Source organism: Dermacentor andersoni, chromosome 9 (assembly GCF_023375885.2).
Source record: "Dermacentor andersoni chromosome 9, qqDerAnde1_hic_scaffold, whole genome shotgun sequence".
In the NCBI taxonomy this organism is placed as follows: domain Eukaryota; kingdom Metazoa; phylum Arthropoda; class Arachnida; order Ixodida; family Ixodidae; genus Dermacentor; species Dermacentor andersoni.
In genome coordinates this window covers 118,468,702-118,487,742 of record NC_092822.1, presented here as the reverse complement: position 1 = coordinate 118,487,742, position 19,041 = coordinate 118,468,702, and the positions used below count along the sequence as shown (strand labels likewise).

Below are 19,041 nucleotides of genomic sequence, written 5' to 3'. Positions count from 1 at the left end.
ATCATGAGACTGAAATAATCAGAAGAATAAGAATGGGCTGGGGTGCGTTTGGCAGACATTCTCAGATCATGAACAGCAGTTTGCCATTATCCCTCAAGAGAAAAGTGTATAACAGCTGTGTCTTACCAGTACTGATGTAGGGGGCAGAAACCTGGAGGCTTACGAAAAGGGTTCTACTTAAATTGAGGACGACGCAACGAGCTATGGAAAGAAGAATGATGGGTATAATGTTAAGGGATAAGAAAAGAGCAGATTGGGTGAGGGAACAAATGCGAGTTAATGACATCTTAGATGAAATCAAGAAAATGAAATGGGCATGGGCAGGACATGTGATGAAAAGGGAAGATAACCGATGGTCATCAAGGGTTACAGACTGGATTCCAAAGGAAGGGAAGCGTAGCAGGGGGCGGCAGAAAGTTAGGTGGGCGGATGAGATTAAGAAGTTTGCAGGGACGGCATGGCCACAATTAGTACATGACCGGGGTTGTTGGAGAAGTATGGGAGAGGCCTTTGTCCTGCAGTGGGCGTAACCAGGCTGATGATGATGATGAAGATGTCAAAGGCCCTGTAACATATGTGCTGAAAGGAGCAATGACAACTTACGACATTGACAGATGCCATTCAAATGAGCGTTGCTGTGCCAGTCGAAATTGCTGCTTTGACATTGGCTAAACTTGAGACAGAATAGCATGAGGCAAAGTGAAAAGAGAACAAAGGTGCATTTTTGGAGCTACATCGCCTCATTGCTCCAATGCCCAAGCATTTGATAATTCATTCATACAATGCGACGGCCTACGCAAAGCCACGTTTGGATGAACCAATGTCTGCTTTCAAACAACACAAAATTCCACTTTTTCACGCACTAACCAAGAACTGGCAGGTTTGAGGATTTACGAGTGTCAAGAAATATTGAATCTGTCATTCATATGTGTACACTTTGTCGCATTATCTTCGTATTATCAAGTGTATGCTTGAAAGCGCAGACACTAGTGCTGGCTTGCTAGCTAAACGCACTTTCAAGTGGCAACTGGTGATAGAAATCTTCGAGCATTTGTCTATAAAAACGTTCGCGTAGATTTCGCTGTATGCTCATGCGCTTTCACTGCAACGCGCTGCGTGACCTCTGCCTGTCAGGCCAAGCAGAAGAGCGCCAAGGGACGAAAATTCTTCATTTGGCACTGTAAATACGTATGTCTCTATTATAGTGTGCCTGTATATATACTTCGGCGACGGCAATGATGCCAGCGCTTGCAACAGTCGGCCAATTTAAAGAGCGTGTCACAGCGTTCGCTCTCCATGTGTACAATCTAACACGGCGAGTCTCTTTTTGCATGCGGAAGCAGCCTTCTGGATCTAAAAACACTGATATCGCGCGCGCAACAGAACAAAGGGGCGGTAGTGCGCATAAGGTTAAAATCGTAGTCCGCAAGATATGGGCTATAAATAACGGCTCAAACACGTTACAGATGGGTGTCAATTTAAGGCGTGCAGAGCATTTAAAGCGTACTTTTAGCGAGGACTTCAGGCGGCGTGAAAAATGATGCCTATTCATGCATAAATAACACAAAAAAAAATTATGTGCGCCCCAGATGAGTTGAAAGTGGTCGCAAACAGCTACCTTACCTGTCTATGTGAATGACAGGTGCAGCCTCTGAGCTTCTATACGATCTCTATTCGGTATTCTATTGGGTACAAGAAAGAGTTATTACGCGGAAGGATAAGGAACAGCTTGGGATAACCAAGAAAGCTTAGATGTACCATCGAAGCTCCCATGTTACGCTCACGTCCACGCTCACATCCAATTGACAGGAAGCCGCCATGACACATTTTGACTACCGGAAACAGATGGCGCTTAGAGCCCTAGAATGTTAGAGTTACTTTAAAGAATGTTGAAACAGTTTTTCGTTTAAAACATTTTACGTATTGCTTATTTTAATTGCCAGTTTTCGTTTTCGTTCTCTGTCCAAAGAATTGCCAACAAAAAGTACGATTTACAAACGGTTTATTATCACGAATGGCAGCGAAAACCGAAACCGAAACCAGGGCGACGCACTCGTTGTGGGTACAGTTTTATTAACCTCGATCAATGCCTCGATGATAGTGCAACGAAGCCAGAACATATGTGTACAAGGGCGATGGGTGCTACATTCATAAGAACAATATCTCGACATTGGACAATGCTGCATAACATAAGCTTGCAGCTGTAGTTTTCACACATTTTTTACACATGGTACGCTTCGGTTCTTTTCGGATTTACTCTCGGACACATTTTAAACTGCGCCACTACGCACATGCCAACATTTCGTCACAATTTCTTTAATGCGGCATTTAGTTCATCGAGTACACCGACAAAACTTGCGCGGAAATGCTTTCGAGCACCTGTCTCAGCAATCCCCGCCGCACTCCGCTTCCCCCCCCCCTTTCTTTTTCTATACCACCGCTAATTAATGCACATGTGTTAACCTCCGCATACAAATCACTCGTGGTGTGTCCCTTATTCACTCCGAATTAAAAGTCGGTGCTGTAAACTTACGTACGTACAGTCCTATACACTGCGGCTGGTCGCGTCTCAATCCCGTGTTTCTCTAGTTTTAACGCCCGCGCAATACGTATGTAGTACTCAACAATCGGTTTGCTCTGGCGCAGTTAGAAGACGATCGTCGTCGTGCTCTTTGCGCATAACAAACGCGTCACACACACGCACACACACAACTCGATTGTGCAACACGCGCTGTTCCACCTTGTATCGCTTCGTTCGTGGTCGTGCTGTTTGCGCGAACTAACGCGTCACACACGCAACTCGATTGCTCTGCACACACCAAACGCCAAAACGCGATGTTCCACCTTCGTTCGTGGTCGTGCTATTTTGCGCATACACCTTCGTCACACACGCAACTAAACTGCTCTTTGCACACCAAGCGCGTCACACACACACAACTTCGATTGCCGTAAAACGCGCTGTTCCACCTTGTATCGCTTCGTTCGTGGTCGTGTTGCTTGCGTGCAAGCGCAATGAACCGCACCCTGTTGCTCCAGCGGGTTAAACCCTGCGCTATGGTATATTTCTATGGGCCCCACGCGCGCGCGCATAGGGGCTAGGGCGTTTCAGGAGCTAGGCGCGTTTTTTACACGACAACTGGGGACCTATGCTCACCTAGGGCGAAAAGTTACCTAGATATATAGTTCCCGTTGGTGCCGCGGGGGCGGCGCTGCAGTCGACCGGCTGCACAGGCGAGCGAATGTAAATGCGCGCGCCGGGCTGCTGAGCACGAGGTCGCGGGATCGAATCCCGCCCACGGCGGCCGCATTTCGATGAGGGCGCAATGCGCAAACACCCGCGTACTTAGATTTCATCATCATCGTCATCAGCCTGGTTACGCCCACTGCAGGGCAAAGGCCTCTCCCATACTTCTCCAACTACCCCGGTCATGTACTAATTGTGGCCTTGTTGTCTCTGCAAACTTCTTAATCTCATCCGCTTACCTAACATTCTGCCGCCCCCTGTTACGCTTCCCTTCCCTTGGAATCTAGTCCGTAACCCTTAATGACCATCGGTTATCTTCCCTCCTCATTACATGTCCTGCCCATGTCAATTTATTTTTCTTGATTTCAACTAAGATGTCATTAACTCGCGTTTGTTCCCTCAACCAATCTGCCCTTTTCTTATCCCTTAACGTTACACCTATCATTCTTCGTTCCATAGCTTGTTGCGTCGTCCTCAATTTAAGTAGAACCCTTTTTGTAAGCCTCCAGGTTTCTGCCCCGTACGTGAGTACTGGTAAGACACAGCTGTTATACACTTTTCTCTTGAGGGATAATGGCAACCTGCTGTTCATGATCTGAGAATGACTGCCAAGGGCACCCCTGCCCATTAATATTATTCTGATTATTTCAATGATCCAGATCCGCAGTTACTACCTGTCCTAAGTAGATGTATTCCCTTACCACTTCCAGTGCCTCGCTACCTATCGGAAACTGCTGTTATCTTCCGAGACTGTTAAACATTACTTTAGTTTTCTGCAGAATACTTTTTAGACCCACCCTTTTTCTTTGCCTCTCCAAGTCAGTGAGCATGCATTGCAGTTGGTCCCCTGTGTTACTAAGCAAGGCAATATCATCAGCGAATCGCAAGTTACTAAGGTATTCTCCATTAACTCTTGTCCCCAATTCTTCCCAATCCAGGTCTCTGAATACCTCCTGTAAACACGCTGTGAATAGCATTGGCGAAATTGTATCTCCCTGCCGGACACCTTTCTTTATTGAGATTTTGTTGCTTTCTTTATGGAGGACTACGGTGGCTGTGGAGCTGCTATAGATATCTTTCAGTATTTTTTCATACGGCTCGTCTACACCCTGATTCCGTAATGCCTCCATGACTGCTGAGGTTTCGACTGAATCAAACGCTTTCTCATAATCAATGAAAGCTATATATAAGGGTTGGTTATATTTCGCACATTTCTCTATCACCTGATTGATGGTGTGAATATGTATATTGTTGAGTAGCCTTTACGGAATCCTGCCTGGTCCTTCGGTTGACGGAAGTCTAAGGTGTTCCTGATTCTATTTGCAATTACCTTAGTAAATAATTTGTAGGCAACGGACAGTAAGCTGATCGGTCTATATTTTTTCAAGTCTTTGGCGTCCCCTTTCTTATGGATCAGGATTATGTTAGCGTTCTTCCAAGATTCCGGTAAGCTCGAAGTGATGAGGCGTTTCATATACAGGGTGGCTAGTTTTTCTAGAACAATCTGCCCACCATCCTTCAACAAATCTGCTGTTCCCTGAATCCTCCCCAGCTGCCTTCCCCCTTTGCATAGCTCCTAAGGTGTTCTTTACTTCTTCCAGCGTTACTTGTGGGATTTCAAATTCCTCTAGACTATTGTCTCTCACATTATCGCCGTGGGTGCTACTGGTACTGTATAAATCTCTATAGAACTCCTCAGCCACTTGAAATATCTCATCCATATTTGTAATGCTATTGCCGGCTTTGTCTATTAATGCATACATATGATTCTTGCCTATTCCTTGTTTCTTCTTCACTGCTTTTAGGCTTCCTCCGTTCCTGAGAGCATGTTCAATTCTATCCATATTATGCTCCCTTATGTCAGCCGTCTTACGCTTGTTGATTAACTTGGAAAGTTCTGCCAGTTCTATACTAGGTCTAGGGTTAGAGGCTTTTATACATTGGCGTTTCTTGATCAGATCTTTTGTCTCCTGCGATAGCTTACTGGCATCCTGTCTAACGGAGTTACCACCGACTTCTGTTGCAAATTCCTTAATGATGCCCATAAGATTGTTCATATCTTCAACCCTAAGGTCCTCTTCCTGAGTTAAGGCGAAATAGCTTCCGGTAGCTTGATCCTGAATTCCTCTATTTTCCCTCTTACCGCTAACTCATTGATCGGCTTCTTATCTACCAGTTTCTTTCGTCCCCGCCTCGAGCCTAGGCTAATTCGAGTTCTTACCATGCTATGGTCACTGCTGCGCATCTCGCCGAGCACTTCCACAACTTGTATGATGCCGGGGTTAGCGCAGAGCATAAGGTCTATTTATTTATTTATTTATTTATTTATTTACCCTCAGGGCCGAAACATTACAGAGGGGAGTGGGTAGAGAATAAACACAGTGCATAGTAACATAATAATAAGAAAGTAATAATGAACATAATAAACATAATATCACAAAACATGGCAAGGTATGGTAAATCGTAATTATACAATGTTAGCTAAGGCATATTTAAATCGTGTATTATCAATAATGGAAACAATGTCGGAAGAAAGGTGATTCCAATCTTGTGAAGTTAGAGGTAAAAAAGAGTAAAGAAAGGTTTTGGTATGAGATGGCACGATGCCAACCTTAAAGCGATGGTCAACACGGTTAGATATATAATGTGGCTGAAGAATGAATTCGTCACGGAGGTTAGGGGGATAGTAAAGCCGATGGAAAAAGTTCAAGCGAAAATTTTTTCGGCGGAACGCTAAAGACGGAAGAGATGCATCACATTTCATAGAAGTTATACTAGCAGTGCGGGTATAACAGGAACAGATGTAGCGAGTAGAGCGATAATGCACCATCTCAAGTGACGCAACCAAATTGTTAATGCTTGGATCCCAGACTCTGGTGAGGCAGTGCGTTAGCGGTTCTGGTCACCCGGATCAGGCCACACTCCAGGCCTGTTTATGCAATTTTATCAACACGCGATTTTTTTTTTATTCCAGTGGACAATTGCGCTGCACCGGGATTCGAACCATGATCTTCTTGCACGCGAGGTGGATGTTCTACCTCTAAGCCAAGGCTGTACTTAGATTTAGGTGCCCGTTGAAGAACCCCAGGTGGTCGAAATTTCCGGAGTCTCCCACTACGGCATGCCTCATAATCAGAAAGTGGTTTTGGCACATAAAACCCAATAATTTAATTTTTTTCCATGTAGCGCAGAGACGTTACTGAAATAATGTAATTTCTCAAAGTTATATGCGTCAGAAAAATCCTAAAGTATGACTTGCACACAACCCACAGATATGGTAGCGTCGCAATGTAGTTTTAATATACGAGAAAGGATAATTCTGTTACGCGGAAGCTGAAATGCCAACTCCATTTTCCAGCGTTTCAATCATTCATAAAGCGGCGCGCCTGGTTCCTTGTAACATCATCCAGATGGCGCTCGGATCCGCGTATCCGCAGCCCGCACAAGAGGCTGCATTTCTACAAGAAAGTTCGCCTGCGTGCACAGCGTTCGCTGCCATTCGCTGGCAGCGAACGCTGTGCACCAAGGCGATACACTACATATTTAATTATTTCTGGAGAAAAAAAAATGGCTGTGGCTTAGCTAAGGTTAAGCCCAGGATGCGAAGCATACTAGCCTTTATTTTAGTTGTTGAACCACTGTTTAGCCTGGTGAACTGCTGTTGCTTGGCTATATTTGGTTCGGCTAGTAGAAGAAACAACTCATGCGTTACTCTGCTTCGCCTTCAAGAGTGGAACGCGACAGCGTTCCCGTCGACCCGCCAAGGGGTGTAAGACAATGGGCTACGGCGCAGCGACTACGCGCCCCGCATTGGACGCGGTGAGCGTCGAGCAACGCAGCGTTCGGCGCGGCAACGAAATGTGCGCCTGAGCAAGCGACGCACGCCTGAGCCTTAGAAACAGCTCGTTTCTAAGGCAACACCGCATTCACTAGAGGCGCTTTTGTACCGCTTCGAAGCATCGTACTCGTGGCTCAGTGGTAGCGTCTCCGTCTCACACTCCGGAGGCCCTGGTTCGATTCCCACCTAGCCCATCTTGCAAGAGTTGAGCCAAAGCCACCTAGAAACAAGCGCAGCTGCTTATATACCGCCGCGACGCCGCGAGCGACGGCGCGAGTTGGAGCCCCGTTTCTCCTCTGTCGTGAGGTCACGGTGTCACGTGGTATTGAAGGCGACACCGCCGCGCCTGAGGAGCTGGGTTGAGCTCTAGTAATATGCTTCGCATAAAAGTTACCTAATACCCGGAAGCACCTTGCTTTTAAATATGACCATCTCACTGAGGTTGAATTAAGGACAGGGCATAAGCTGTAACTGCCGGGAAGCGTGAGAAGCCGTCAGGGATCTTCGAACGCTATTGCGTTCCACTCTTGAAGGCGAAGCTTAAATGTCCGCCAATTGTTATTTCTGTAGCGGTGGTTGCTATTCCGATTTATTTGAAGCTCGACCGAAGTAAAGGCCAACACTCAAAGACAGTTGTTCTACGGAGGCACTTAGTAAGACGAACATTTCCTTGTAAATATATTTCGCTTACTGAGGGGGAACTTACGAAGCATACGATAATCAGAGCGTCCTTGAGGAGCCCGCTTGAACGCTAATCGCGTGGAACTGCTGTGCCAAGGGTAGGTGAACGACCATTTCTTACAACACTCCGCGCAAAAAAAGATGAGCACGCGAGAACAACGCCCTTACACCGGCGCCCACGTGGTTTCAACGTAGCGCCGACGCGCAGAAGGTGTGGGAAGGTCATAAATCGAGCCCGCGCTATCAGTTCTGGCGTTAAACTTGCTCGGTTTCCTTTTTTCGCTCGAGTGCGCATGTTTCTCGGCGCGCCCTCGGCCGAAGCAGCCGTGTAAAATGCTTGTGTTGCCACGTGCTTCCAGGAATAATTAATCGATGCTTGGCACCGTATTGTATAACGCTCCTTTTTGTTTTGTAACGCATATATTTTTTTATTCATCCATCGCTTCGAGCACCCTGTGATAGTGATGTCGTAGGAGTGGAGAGAACAACAGAAAGAAACTGAAATACTGAGCAAAAGAAAAAAAGACAGATGGATTGTTGCAAAATATGGCATCTGGTGTAATTATCAATGCTGTCCCGAAACTAGAATATCAGCTTCGACAGAGCTGTTCTTTATTTTTTTTTATGGGGGGGGGGGGGGCATGCCATAAATTATGCATTAGCCTGTTGCTGCAGGAATGGTGAGACCTCGTTTGTCATATCGAGGATATCGTTGCCAAGCACAGAAGTAGCCGCCGTGCTCCATGGAGCACTCACACACATTTACAATATGGAAATAACGAATGCTTTCTTACGGGCAAAAAAACCACGCTCTCATTACAAGGCGCGCTGTAGTGGGGGGCTCCGGATTAATTTGAACTATAGGGGGTTCTTTAAAGTGAACCCAAAGTGCGGTTCAACAGCGTTTTTGTATCACGCACCCGTGACAGTGCGGCCACCGCGGCTAAGGTTGAACCCACGACCTCGCGCATTTGAGCACACCGCCATGCTCACTAAGCTACCGCGGCGCGGCCTCAAGCACTTGAACCGTACAATCGTATGCTGGCCACTATGAACTCTGAGGGAAGTCCTTTCGCTTACTGTTCGTAACAGTGGTGACAGCGCATCTAGCATTCCAGAAGCATATTAGTCTTGCCCTACGGAAGCCCTTGGCACAGATTGTTTCAATTATGTCGCCTCATTGCCTTTTTATTGCGAAAGCTACTATAAGGACACTCCTGCCGCATTTTTGCCGTCGCCGTCACCGTGATGTTGCGCATAAAATCCAAGCGCGGTAATACCGTCACAGCGCGTCGTATGTTGTGTGTGCGAGCGAAAGCACGCGACGGAAGCCAACGAACGCATCTCTATCTGACGCGTGCGAAGGAAGCGGAGAGCAAATGCGCCGTCTTCCCGTGCACGAAAGGCCGTGGGGTGATGGGAGAAAGAGAGAGAGAGGGGGGCGACGTTGTGCTCCGGCAGCAGCTGCGCATTTCACAACCGGCCGCAAGGGGAACTGACGATCGCGGCTCAATCTCGCGTGCCATACATGGAGAAAAGCGGGGAGGCAGCGCAGGAAGGATGCCCCCCCCCCCCCCTCCATCTTTTCTGCGGGAGCAGCTTTGACTGCTTTAATGAGTTCGTACTTTGCACGGTCGCGCGCGGTCGCACGCGCCGTATGTTGAAAGGGATGCGCAGACGGCTCATACCTTTGTTTGCGCCGTGTTCTCGCCGCTCTTGCGTTGAAGAGATAGACTGCACGAAGGTCGCTTCGCTCGCTGCTGCTGCCGTGCTTGCTCACACCGGCGTTCTGACAGCGAGTGTCCGCGCTCATCGAACGTGGTGTGTTCATGCTTGCTTGTGTGCGTTGACACTATGCATGTTAATTCAAGCGAATGTTTCCGACTTTATACGGCCGATAAAGCTACTATCCTTACTTCGCATAGCTGTATAGTAATTGGCTATCGCAATCGATGCTTCGCCTTTCGGGTGAAACTGGGACTCTTTGTACTGAGGGAAGCTTTTACACGAGAAGGAAACTGAAATTGCAGATTGACAGCCAGCTTCTCGATACGCCCAAAGAAAGTACCCAAGAGAACTGGTAAACTATAGTGCCCACAGGAAGGATAATTATAGCGTTCTTTTGTTATTAATTATGGGTTCCCTGAAAAAAGAAATAGCGTCCTAGAGCTAGAACAATCGATTCGTTGCGTCACATCCTACAAAATTACGTCCCTACGCGTCGTTGAATTGGATATACGAGAACGGTAAATTTGCCTAGTTTCTATTGATTCGCAATTGTGCTGTAGTAATTATGGACATACGACAAACGCACATTTTGTGTAAGCAAAGATGGTCGCTCACTTCACGGTTGATTTCCAATAATCGAGGGGGGTCACACGCAAAGGAAAAGTAAACTTACAATTGTTATAGAGTTCTCTCAAGGTTGCATACTTTATTTGCCATAGTCAGGTATTATTTTTGCACTAATTATTGACCGCGCGGGAAAGAACAAATTGAAATGGGAAATTTTGTTGCAGAAACAAATGAACTGGGGACACCAACCCGTATTGGCTAGAAAATATATGTGCCATAACACTGTAATTCTCATGCAGAAGGGTGAGTCGCGTGTTCGTTTTGCCTTTACTATTTAATGGCACCTATATATTATTTAGCTGTCCTCTGTGTGTCCTTCGTAGCACTTTATTTTTCATGAGTCTTTCAACGATGCGCCGAATGTGATTTAGTAGAAGAAATGGGCGAAAATTCCAAACAATGCACCAAGAAGTCTTTGTCATGCAAACACGAAGCATTTTTTTGCATCTGTCCCTATCCTTCAGTATGTATGCGAGAAACAAAAAGATATGTACTACTGCTACTACTACACTAAAAAATTACATTTCGTCCTCCAGGCTGATTCACCCCACCACCAATTCAACTTTGCCCACTCAGCTTGGGCTGAACCTCTTGGCAGCAGCGTCCCCTTTTCTAATACTCACTGATTCACAAGTCGCTTGCCGAAATTTTCAGAAAGGAAGAATCTCCTTCCAGGTCCTAAAGATCCTCACAGCAATGGCAAAGAAGCACCTGCCAGATAAATACATCGTTCGGACTCAGGGCCACGTGTCCATGCTGTGGGGACTGAGGCGGCTGACGCCTCGGCGCAAGCTCGTGATCACCGGGCTTTCTCACAGGACGTCCCAAGGAGGAACAATGAAGTCCTCAATATGTACATTGATATTTTCCAAATCCACAAGCTAGAAAGGATAGCTTACCCGCCACCTCACCCCTGCCTAACTGGGGAAGCGGCAGTAGTCCTCAGGAAATTGCAAATCAATTCGTGCGTCCTCGGTATCTTGTTGCACCGAATCTCAACCACTGAGCACTCGTACATCTGCAAGCACTGTGATGTCTCAGACACCCTATGTCATATGGTATGGGGATGTGTAAGAAACCATAGCACAGTAGAACATCCAAACACTAACTGAGGAGCAGTGCGAGGCAAAGCTAACAGACCCGGACCCGAAGAAACACGCCAGCCTGATCGAACGGGTGCCGGAGATGGCCATGGACCACGGCTACCTGGAATAATGAGGCCGCCCACATGGTGCGCACACTGCGCTTGCTTATAGTGATAGTTCACTCTCTCTCTTTTCTTTTTGAACCATGCGGCATATAATGGTTAAATAAATGCGCGTAATACTTCTCCCCGAAGAAGCTGCATTGTTTACCTGCGGAAAATAACCGTCCGAAGCATGAGGGATGGTTTGTCCGTATAACGGCACCTCTAAGCATTTTCCCTCTTGTGACTTTTCCTGCTGGGCATAGTCACAGCACATTGCGAGCATCCCGTGCAGACGCGGGGTTCCAGGGCACCTTGGGCACTTCACGTGACCTTCGGGTGCTGGACCCCTGACCCAGGTAACGCATTGTGCAAAGGCCGACCAGATCAAAGTCGCCGCAGAGAGACTTCCTTCACTTTCTTAAATGTGTCTGTTTCTCTAAAAAAAATTCGCCGTCGATTACGCTTCCCTAAGGCGAAATTTGGGCGCAGTTGTATACGTGTTTTCTTATTTCGCGATATTTTGGCTGTCGCGGAGAATCTGTCTCATGCGGCACGCTGCAGACGGAGCGAAGTGTATCGCGAGAGACGCGTGGGCGCCATTCACAGCAGCCGACGCACAGAGACCTCCGCTGATGCGGCGCTTTGTTTCCATACAGCCGTCGTAGGCTTCTCTGGAGCCATCTCAAAACCATCGTCACTGCAAAGCCCGCATTTCGCGGCACTACGCTTTCCTTTTCACGCTTTCGCCATACCCTCCTCCTTCGCTTTACGCCTCATGGTTCCGCTGCACCCTCCTCCTTCGCTTCCCTCCTCGCGCTCTCTTTATAATCGCTATCTTTCTTCTGCCGCTGTGCTACACGTTCGCTTTGATATTTTGCCGTGCTGGTTCATCGGTTACGAGGGACAACGCCGACGCTCGCCGCAGGAGCGGGCGCCTAAGAGCTGCGATCTAAAAAAAAAGAGATATATGTTCATCAAAGAGCGCTGCTGTTTAGTGGCTGTCCATGTCTCGACGTCACGAAGTGTTGAGGCCGGCGCACGCCTCTGCCCTTTAGTCGTCATGTCGCTCCTCTCTTACCAAGCGTTTGGCACTCATATTTGCGATTGCGTCCCTGGTGGTACGCTAACTACGTGCAAAACAAACCAGCAATTATATAACACCTGTTCTGCCGCCCTCTCTCAACCCGCATGTGTCTTGAACCGCTAGAACGAAGTTTCGTCTCAGCGTTTTAGCAATCACTTTATTTCTTGCAGTCGACAGTTGTCGATTTACCGAGCAAAAGCTTACCATTAAAGACTAGCTGCAAATAAATTTCCGTTTACTTAACTTGGTTATAAATAAGCACTATATAAAATCATACTCCCTAGCATTGGCCAATGTACAGGGCTGCTAGACTGCTAGTTTTTAACTGCCTTTCAAAAGCCCAGTAGGAGACGACGATAGCATGTACTGCTTATCAGATATGGCACTAATCCCAGAACATGACCTCTAAAGCCTTCAACATAATGTGAGTTCTAAATATTCTGGGTTCTGCATCATTTCCAGCGAGCGGTAGTGACTGCATTTTATCTTTATTTTTGCTTCGGTATCAGAAGTGCCCGTTCTTTGCGAGATTTCGTGACTCGTCTATTCCTATCCCAAACAAAAACATTTTGCACTGAAGCTGTTGTATGTATAGTATCTGAAGCTAGCCTTTTGACACGGTCCAAAATGTTGTTGCAGTATACCTGTAAGGCCTGCATCCTTCTGTTTACAAGACTCGTTGTCATTTGTACGTATTATAAGTTAAGAATAATTTGTTTTTTTGTCGTTCTTCTCCTTGCGCAGTTCATCAGCAGCCACCTGTTATTAAGGACTCCCAAGGCAACCAACTGCGTGCCATAGCAGGGCCTTACGCTGCGGGCGACACCGTGATGCTGACTTGCTCTGTGCCAGCTGGTATGAAAACTTACTTTAACCTTGCCCTTGCGCTCTGCAATCCCTCAATGTGCAAGCGTTTGCTCGTTTCTGTGTCTACAAGACTATTTACTTCCGCGATGTCTAGCTCGCAACATCGCACTTATAGACTTGAATTTAGCGGGTTTCCTCAACTCCCGCTCCTATCGACCCTTACGTGCTACTTCGCCAGCCATCCGGACCATGCAACCATGAAACAACTGTATTGCGCGTTGCATGTGGTAGGACACCGCACTTGCGAATGCCTGTTCGTTCCCAATAGAAACGGCCAACAGTGTGGCGTGCGTTTTGCCAGATATGACATGAGAATCGGGCACCTTCTTTGCCACTCCCCATCCTTAGATGCTCAACGATGTTCTCTGTGAGCTAGACTCAGTCGCTTGTATGACATACTTATCTCAGAAGGAAAGATAGTGGGAGCTTTACCTAAGCAGTCTTGTATGCACAACGTTACAAAAGCTAAATTGCACTTCCTGAAGCTGACTGCACTCTATGAACGCTTGTTGCTGTTGGCGAATGTTCCTCTGTAAGAGTGTTCACAATGACTGCCTATTTATTGTTTTTCTTATCTTTTCATCTTCTTGTTTGATTTCCTACTTTCCCTTTTTCAATGTGCAGCGTAGCGAGATGAGTACGCCCTTGGTTTACCTGCCTGCCTTTCCTTCTCCGTTTCTCTCTCTCAACATTTTTTTTCATTGAGGGTCGTGGCACAGACTCAGAGGTAAGCACGAGAACCGTGGCCTTCAAGTTCTTTTCAGAACAGAAAGGATATGATGACCCTCGAGAGATGTTCCTCCAGATGTGAGCATCATTCCTGAATATGCTTGGAGAGCACATGTTATGGAATCTTTATCCTTTGAGGTCTTATTCCAGATTATAAGGTTATCACTTGAGTACGTCATGTGTACTCTACCACAGCTAATGTACCGGTGATTTGAAAAGCGGGAAAGAGATGCAGAAGGCATTTTTTTAGTCGGAACCGCCGTCTGTCGTAATCAGTGTGTATAGTAATACTAGAAAGTTCCGTGGGCGAGGCAGGAAGAGAACAAAGAAACAAGAAATGGCAGCGCAGCCAATCAATAACACGCCCGCTCGGTTACCCTATGATCGGGGAAGGATGAAAAGGGACAGGAAGTGGAAGGGAAACATTGTAAACGCAAAAACGCACTTGCATTAGCATTTACTTCGCGGTCACAGTTGGTCGCAAATTCTAGCTGTCTTTGGAGAGTACTGTAGCGCTCCTTCTCTCATACCTGTCAGCACCCAATTATTTTGTAAACAGTGTGCAAGGCAAACCTGCGAAATTCTAATCTCAGAGCGGCATGTAGGGTATCTCGGTGCACAGCGTGTGAAAAATAAAAACGGCAATATAACACGTGCTTGCTTCACCCCACGACTCCGTCCTACGTTCCTCCTCCTCCCATTCCCAGAACAACAAAACCAGCCCCACAACAGCCGTGCTAGCTTAGGACATAAACACTGCGCAATATTTTCAGCGGAGGAAGGAAAGAATTACCACCAGAGTATTATGCCACACGATTAAAGCCAGACGTATCGGCCCAACACGCGATCGTCACATGAGAGCGCGCAGTAGGTTTAGTGCTCCCGCTCTGCAGGAAGAGCCATGACAGGTCAGCAGCGCAAGTGCGCATCGGTTCACGGTGCACACTTGCGCACCGTGAACCAAATATTCTGTACCAGTGCGCCGAGTCTCAGAGGTCGCACGTTGGACCGATACTGCGAGGAGAAACTCGCCGGGATTGGCTTCATGGAGAGTTCGCTGGCCAAGGCAAGACGCGTGATGCAATTCTCTCTCATATTTCATTTCCTTCGTCCATACTATTTTGCCTTTTCTGTTGCGCAGCCGGCCACAAACTCACCCTCACCTGGAGGCGGAACGGCCAACCGGTGGGACCACTGTCAGCTACTGTGACGACGCCTAGCGGTAGTTGGGAGAATCATCTCGAGCTCGGCCCTTTATTCCGCGAGGACTTGTTCGCAAACGTCAGCTGCGTGGCAACCAGTGATATCACTCTGCCTGCGGAAAGCTCGGTGCTTATCGACATGTTCCGTAAGTACGTACAAACTGCACAAGTGGAATGCCTGAATCGTCTTACCAGAACGCGGATGGCGCATCTCTTCAAAGTTACGTTCTCACAACATGCGATGTACCGTTACAGACATCAGCTAACGCGTGACGTCTTATTTTTCGATGCTGCGCTGAGAACCCAAATCTTTTTCTTTAGTCGGTCAGAGTTTCGCATCGGCACATCGCGTACAAGCTGCGCGTTTCAGATGCACCAAATATGGCTTCCAGATGCTTAGGCTCCCCATCGTATTGTAATGTATAAGGTAGGCGTTTCTCTGTGGTAACCTGAACAACATCAAATTTAGTCAATTTTATTCATTGTTGTGCTTTACTGGTATGTTGGCGTGGGTGCTTTAATTTCTGATGTGCGTATTTACATTTCCTGAAGCTGTGCTCTTCGTGCGCAAAATTTGCTTTGACTTGCTCTTTTCTGTGTTAAGCTAGAAGGTAAGCACAATATTAGTAAGGCCTGACACTTTTTCCGTATCTAGTTCCTGGGGATATTGTCCTGTGTACACATGCGCTGTCATATTACTTGTACCTGGGGCCTTTGTAGTGTTTGTCTGATTCGGCTACTTGGAAATACAGTGTTCGTAAACCCGTCAACTATAGTGAAACTTCTCACATTGCTCCTGTGTTTTTATGCGTCAAATAATGATTGGCCAAATTACTGAGGCTCGCGCTTTGCTTTCTTCCTTCCTTCCTTGATTCGTTCCTTTCTAAATCACTTATTCGTTCAATTTGCCCAATTTTTGTCCATTCTTGCCGTTTACTTTACATTGTGATTAACGTTGATGCACTCAGTGTATAAATAGATTTCCCGTTTCCAGAATAAACTTTCAGTTACTAATTCGGTGCTGCGTTTGTCGTCTCGCTTTCTCTGTCCTCGTTGCTTTTGCTGACCCATACCATGTACTACATGTGGGAGCGGCTCACATTTTTAGACTGCACAATCTCCGAGATAGGCCCATAATTTTTATGGCATAGGTAGATAGCCGGACATAAAACTGGTCTGACATACAATGAATGTTTTTTGCATTAATATAGTACTTCCATAAATACTTTTCTTAGTGCCGCCTGCCGAAGTCTCCCTCTGGAGCTGGCATCATGACGATGTCGATGCCTCCAGATGGGTCATGGTCGCCCCCTCGGCAACTGGAACTACATCTTCGGCTAGGGCTTCGACATCCGTTCTTGAGCCTAAGGCGGGTATTTCGCACCTCTCCCAAGGAGCATCTCGGCCACCAAATGTAGATGCGGATTCGGCTGCTGATTTCTACACTCCGCGCAGCTTCGAGTGCGAGTCAACCGGAAGCCGTCCGCCAGCAAACATCTCATGGTTCCTGGACGGAATGCCGTTGGATGTGCGCTCGAGTCACACTCGTACCGGAGGCAACGTAACGGCAAGCGTGCTTCTCCTGCCATCTCAGGTTTACGCGGGAAAGCTCCTTGAGTGCCGGGCCAGCAACGACAATTTGCGGGAACATCGAGGAGTGCTCAGTCGCTATTTGGCTCTGAATGGGTCAAGTAAGTGAAAAGATATGTGGCAGCGTTTTAAGGGTGACATCGCGCATTTGTTATTCGCGACACGTTTGTAATACTACACAACCATACGTCACGAAGAAAACGCTTTTAAAACCTGTTTAAAGACTGCCTTTACACCTTTTTTTCTTGGAAGGGGGGCGGCATGTAGAAAAGGAAGGAGAGAAGGCAGACTGTGTCTATAGGTATATTGTGAGTGTTTATAAGTTTCGAGCTAAAGCGCTTACCCGGATAACAGTAAATGCAGTTAAAGGCGAATTAAAATTCATTAGACAGAGACGCACCAGTCAGTATCCAGAATCGGTTATCTGTATGGGGTTACCGGTAAGTAACTCGCTGTCTATTTTAAATTGTCAGCAAGTTACTGACTAGTTACAATAAGCTGCTATTTACAAATTTGGTCGACCCTCAACTAATAACGTTAAATGTAAATGTAACATGTTTCTTTCAAGCACCGCACTGTGCGAACACGTTCAGCTGCCGTAGCGAGCTTTATCGCATGGCTTTGTAATGTCGGACGAAAGAAGCAAGGAAAGAGTGGTACCGGACCTCTAAACACGTGATCACAGAAAAGTCGCTCGAATGCTCAATCAGTGTCGATTGATGTTGCACATTCGTGTTGAATACATTAGAGACAAGCGAGCGCTGAAGGAATCTCATGACTATTGCTTCAATGTAAAAACTGATTCACGCGGCCATTGTCCACCCTATCCCGTCACTGTCACGTTACGAGAGAGAGCGTTCTTTTTTTCGTTGCTTTCTCTTCAAAAATGCTCTAAGGTCGCCGGCGTACCAATTGTTTAGGAGAAAGTGGCGAGGAAGCACTCACCCATGGCGCAACGCGGTGTAGCGTTGGTAACGGGACGGGGTGCATAACGGCTGAGGGAATGAGGCCTAACTGCGCCACACGACACTAATATAAGCTGGAGGAGCAGAGGTAACGTGCCACTGACAGGCTAGCCAACACTTCGGTAGATGGACCTATGTAGGTCTACCTATCGGAACGCTGACCACTTTCTCATAGGCGGCTTACCACCGTTCATCCCTTTTTTATCCCGCAGTATGTTTTCATCGGTCAGACGCCTTCCTGACTTCGGATAAAACCTTTATTTTTCTTTCCTTTGCGTAGGCAAGCCAGAAGTGAGCATCAAGCTGGGTACGGGTCTCAACGCCAGCCGCATCACTGAGGGAGTGGACGTGTACATGGAGTGCTCCGTCGTCGGCACTTCAAGAATCACCGACGTTAAATGGAGTCGCGACGGCCAAGAGCTCGACGCGGACCTGGCCGAGGGCATTGTGATGACTTCTCGCTACTTGGTGATCCGAGGGGTGACTCCCGGCCACGCCGGAAGCTACACGTGCCGAGTGACTAGCACCCACGGCGACACGGTCGAGAGCACGCCGCTTCTCATCCGCGTCAGATGTAAGCAGCCGGTTGCCCACTGCGGTGCTTCATTGACTATGGCGTTCGGCTGCTGAGCATGAGGTGGCGGGTTTGAGCGTCGGCCCCGGTGGCCGCATTCTGATGAGAGGGAAGTGCACAAATGCTGATGCGCTTAGATTTATGTTCTTGTTGCTGAATCCCATATTTCCAAACTTAATCCGGAACCCTCCACCAGGGTGTGTTTCACGGAACCAGTGTTACTCTGGCGCGATAAACGCAATCAATCAATCAATCAATCAATCAATCAATCAATCAATCAATCAATCAATCAATCAATCAATCAATCAATCAATCAATCAATCAATCAATCAATCAATCAATCAAACATCATCTTTTGCTGCAGCAGCGCACTGGCTTTATTTGCGAACCGGATTTCATCATTGTGTAGATCTAAACTCAAACTGCTTCTTGACATGAAAACTGTTTACAGCGCAAACACATGTAACCACAAAGTATAAGGGACAGGACACAAGCGCTTGTGTCCTGTCCCTTATACTTTGTGGTTGCATGTGTTTGCGCTGTAAACAGTTTTCATGTCAAGTATGCACCAACTCGCCCAGAAAGAAGTTTTAATCAAACTGCTTCACTTGTCAGCTTATACGTTAGCCGAGAAGGTTTCGCAGGACCGCTCTTTCATCGAAGAAGGCCGGACAAGCGCAAATAAAACAACTCTGCTGAGTGCACGAATGCGCGTCGCCTTTC

General features: G+C 47.1%; 1 protein-coding gene across 1 annotated transcript in view; it reads left to right on the top strand.

Moving 5' to 3' along the window:
• The window catches only part of LOC126529572 (hemicentin-1-like), a 117,576-nt gene that overhangs the window by 91,440 nt on the left and 7,095 nt on the right, over positions 1–19,041 (top strand). The window contains exons 3-6 of the mRNA XM_055069915.2: positions 13,136–13,246; positions 15,129–15,335; positions 16,425–16,880; positions 18,025–18,318. Of these exons, the coding sequence (XP_054925890.1) occupies positions 13,136–13,246; positions 15,129–15,335; positions 16,425–16,880; positions 18,025–18,318 (1,068 nt within the window). The remainder of the gene's footprint in view (positions 1–13,135; positions 13,247–15,128; positions 15,336–16,424; positions 16,881–18,024; positions 18,319–19,041) is intronic.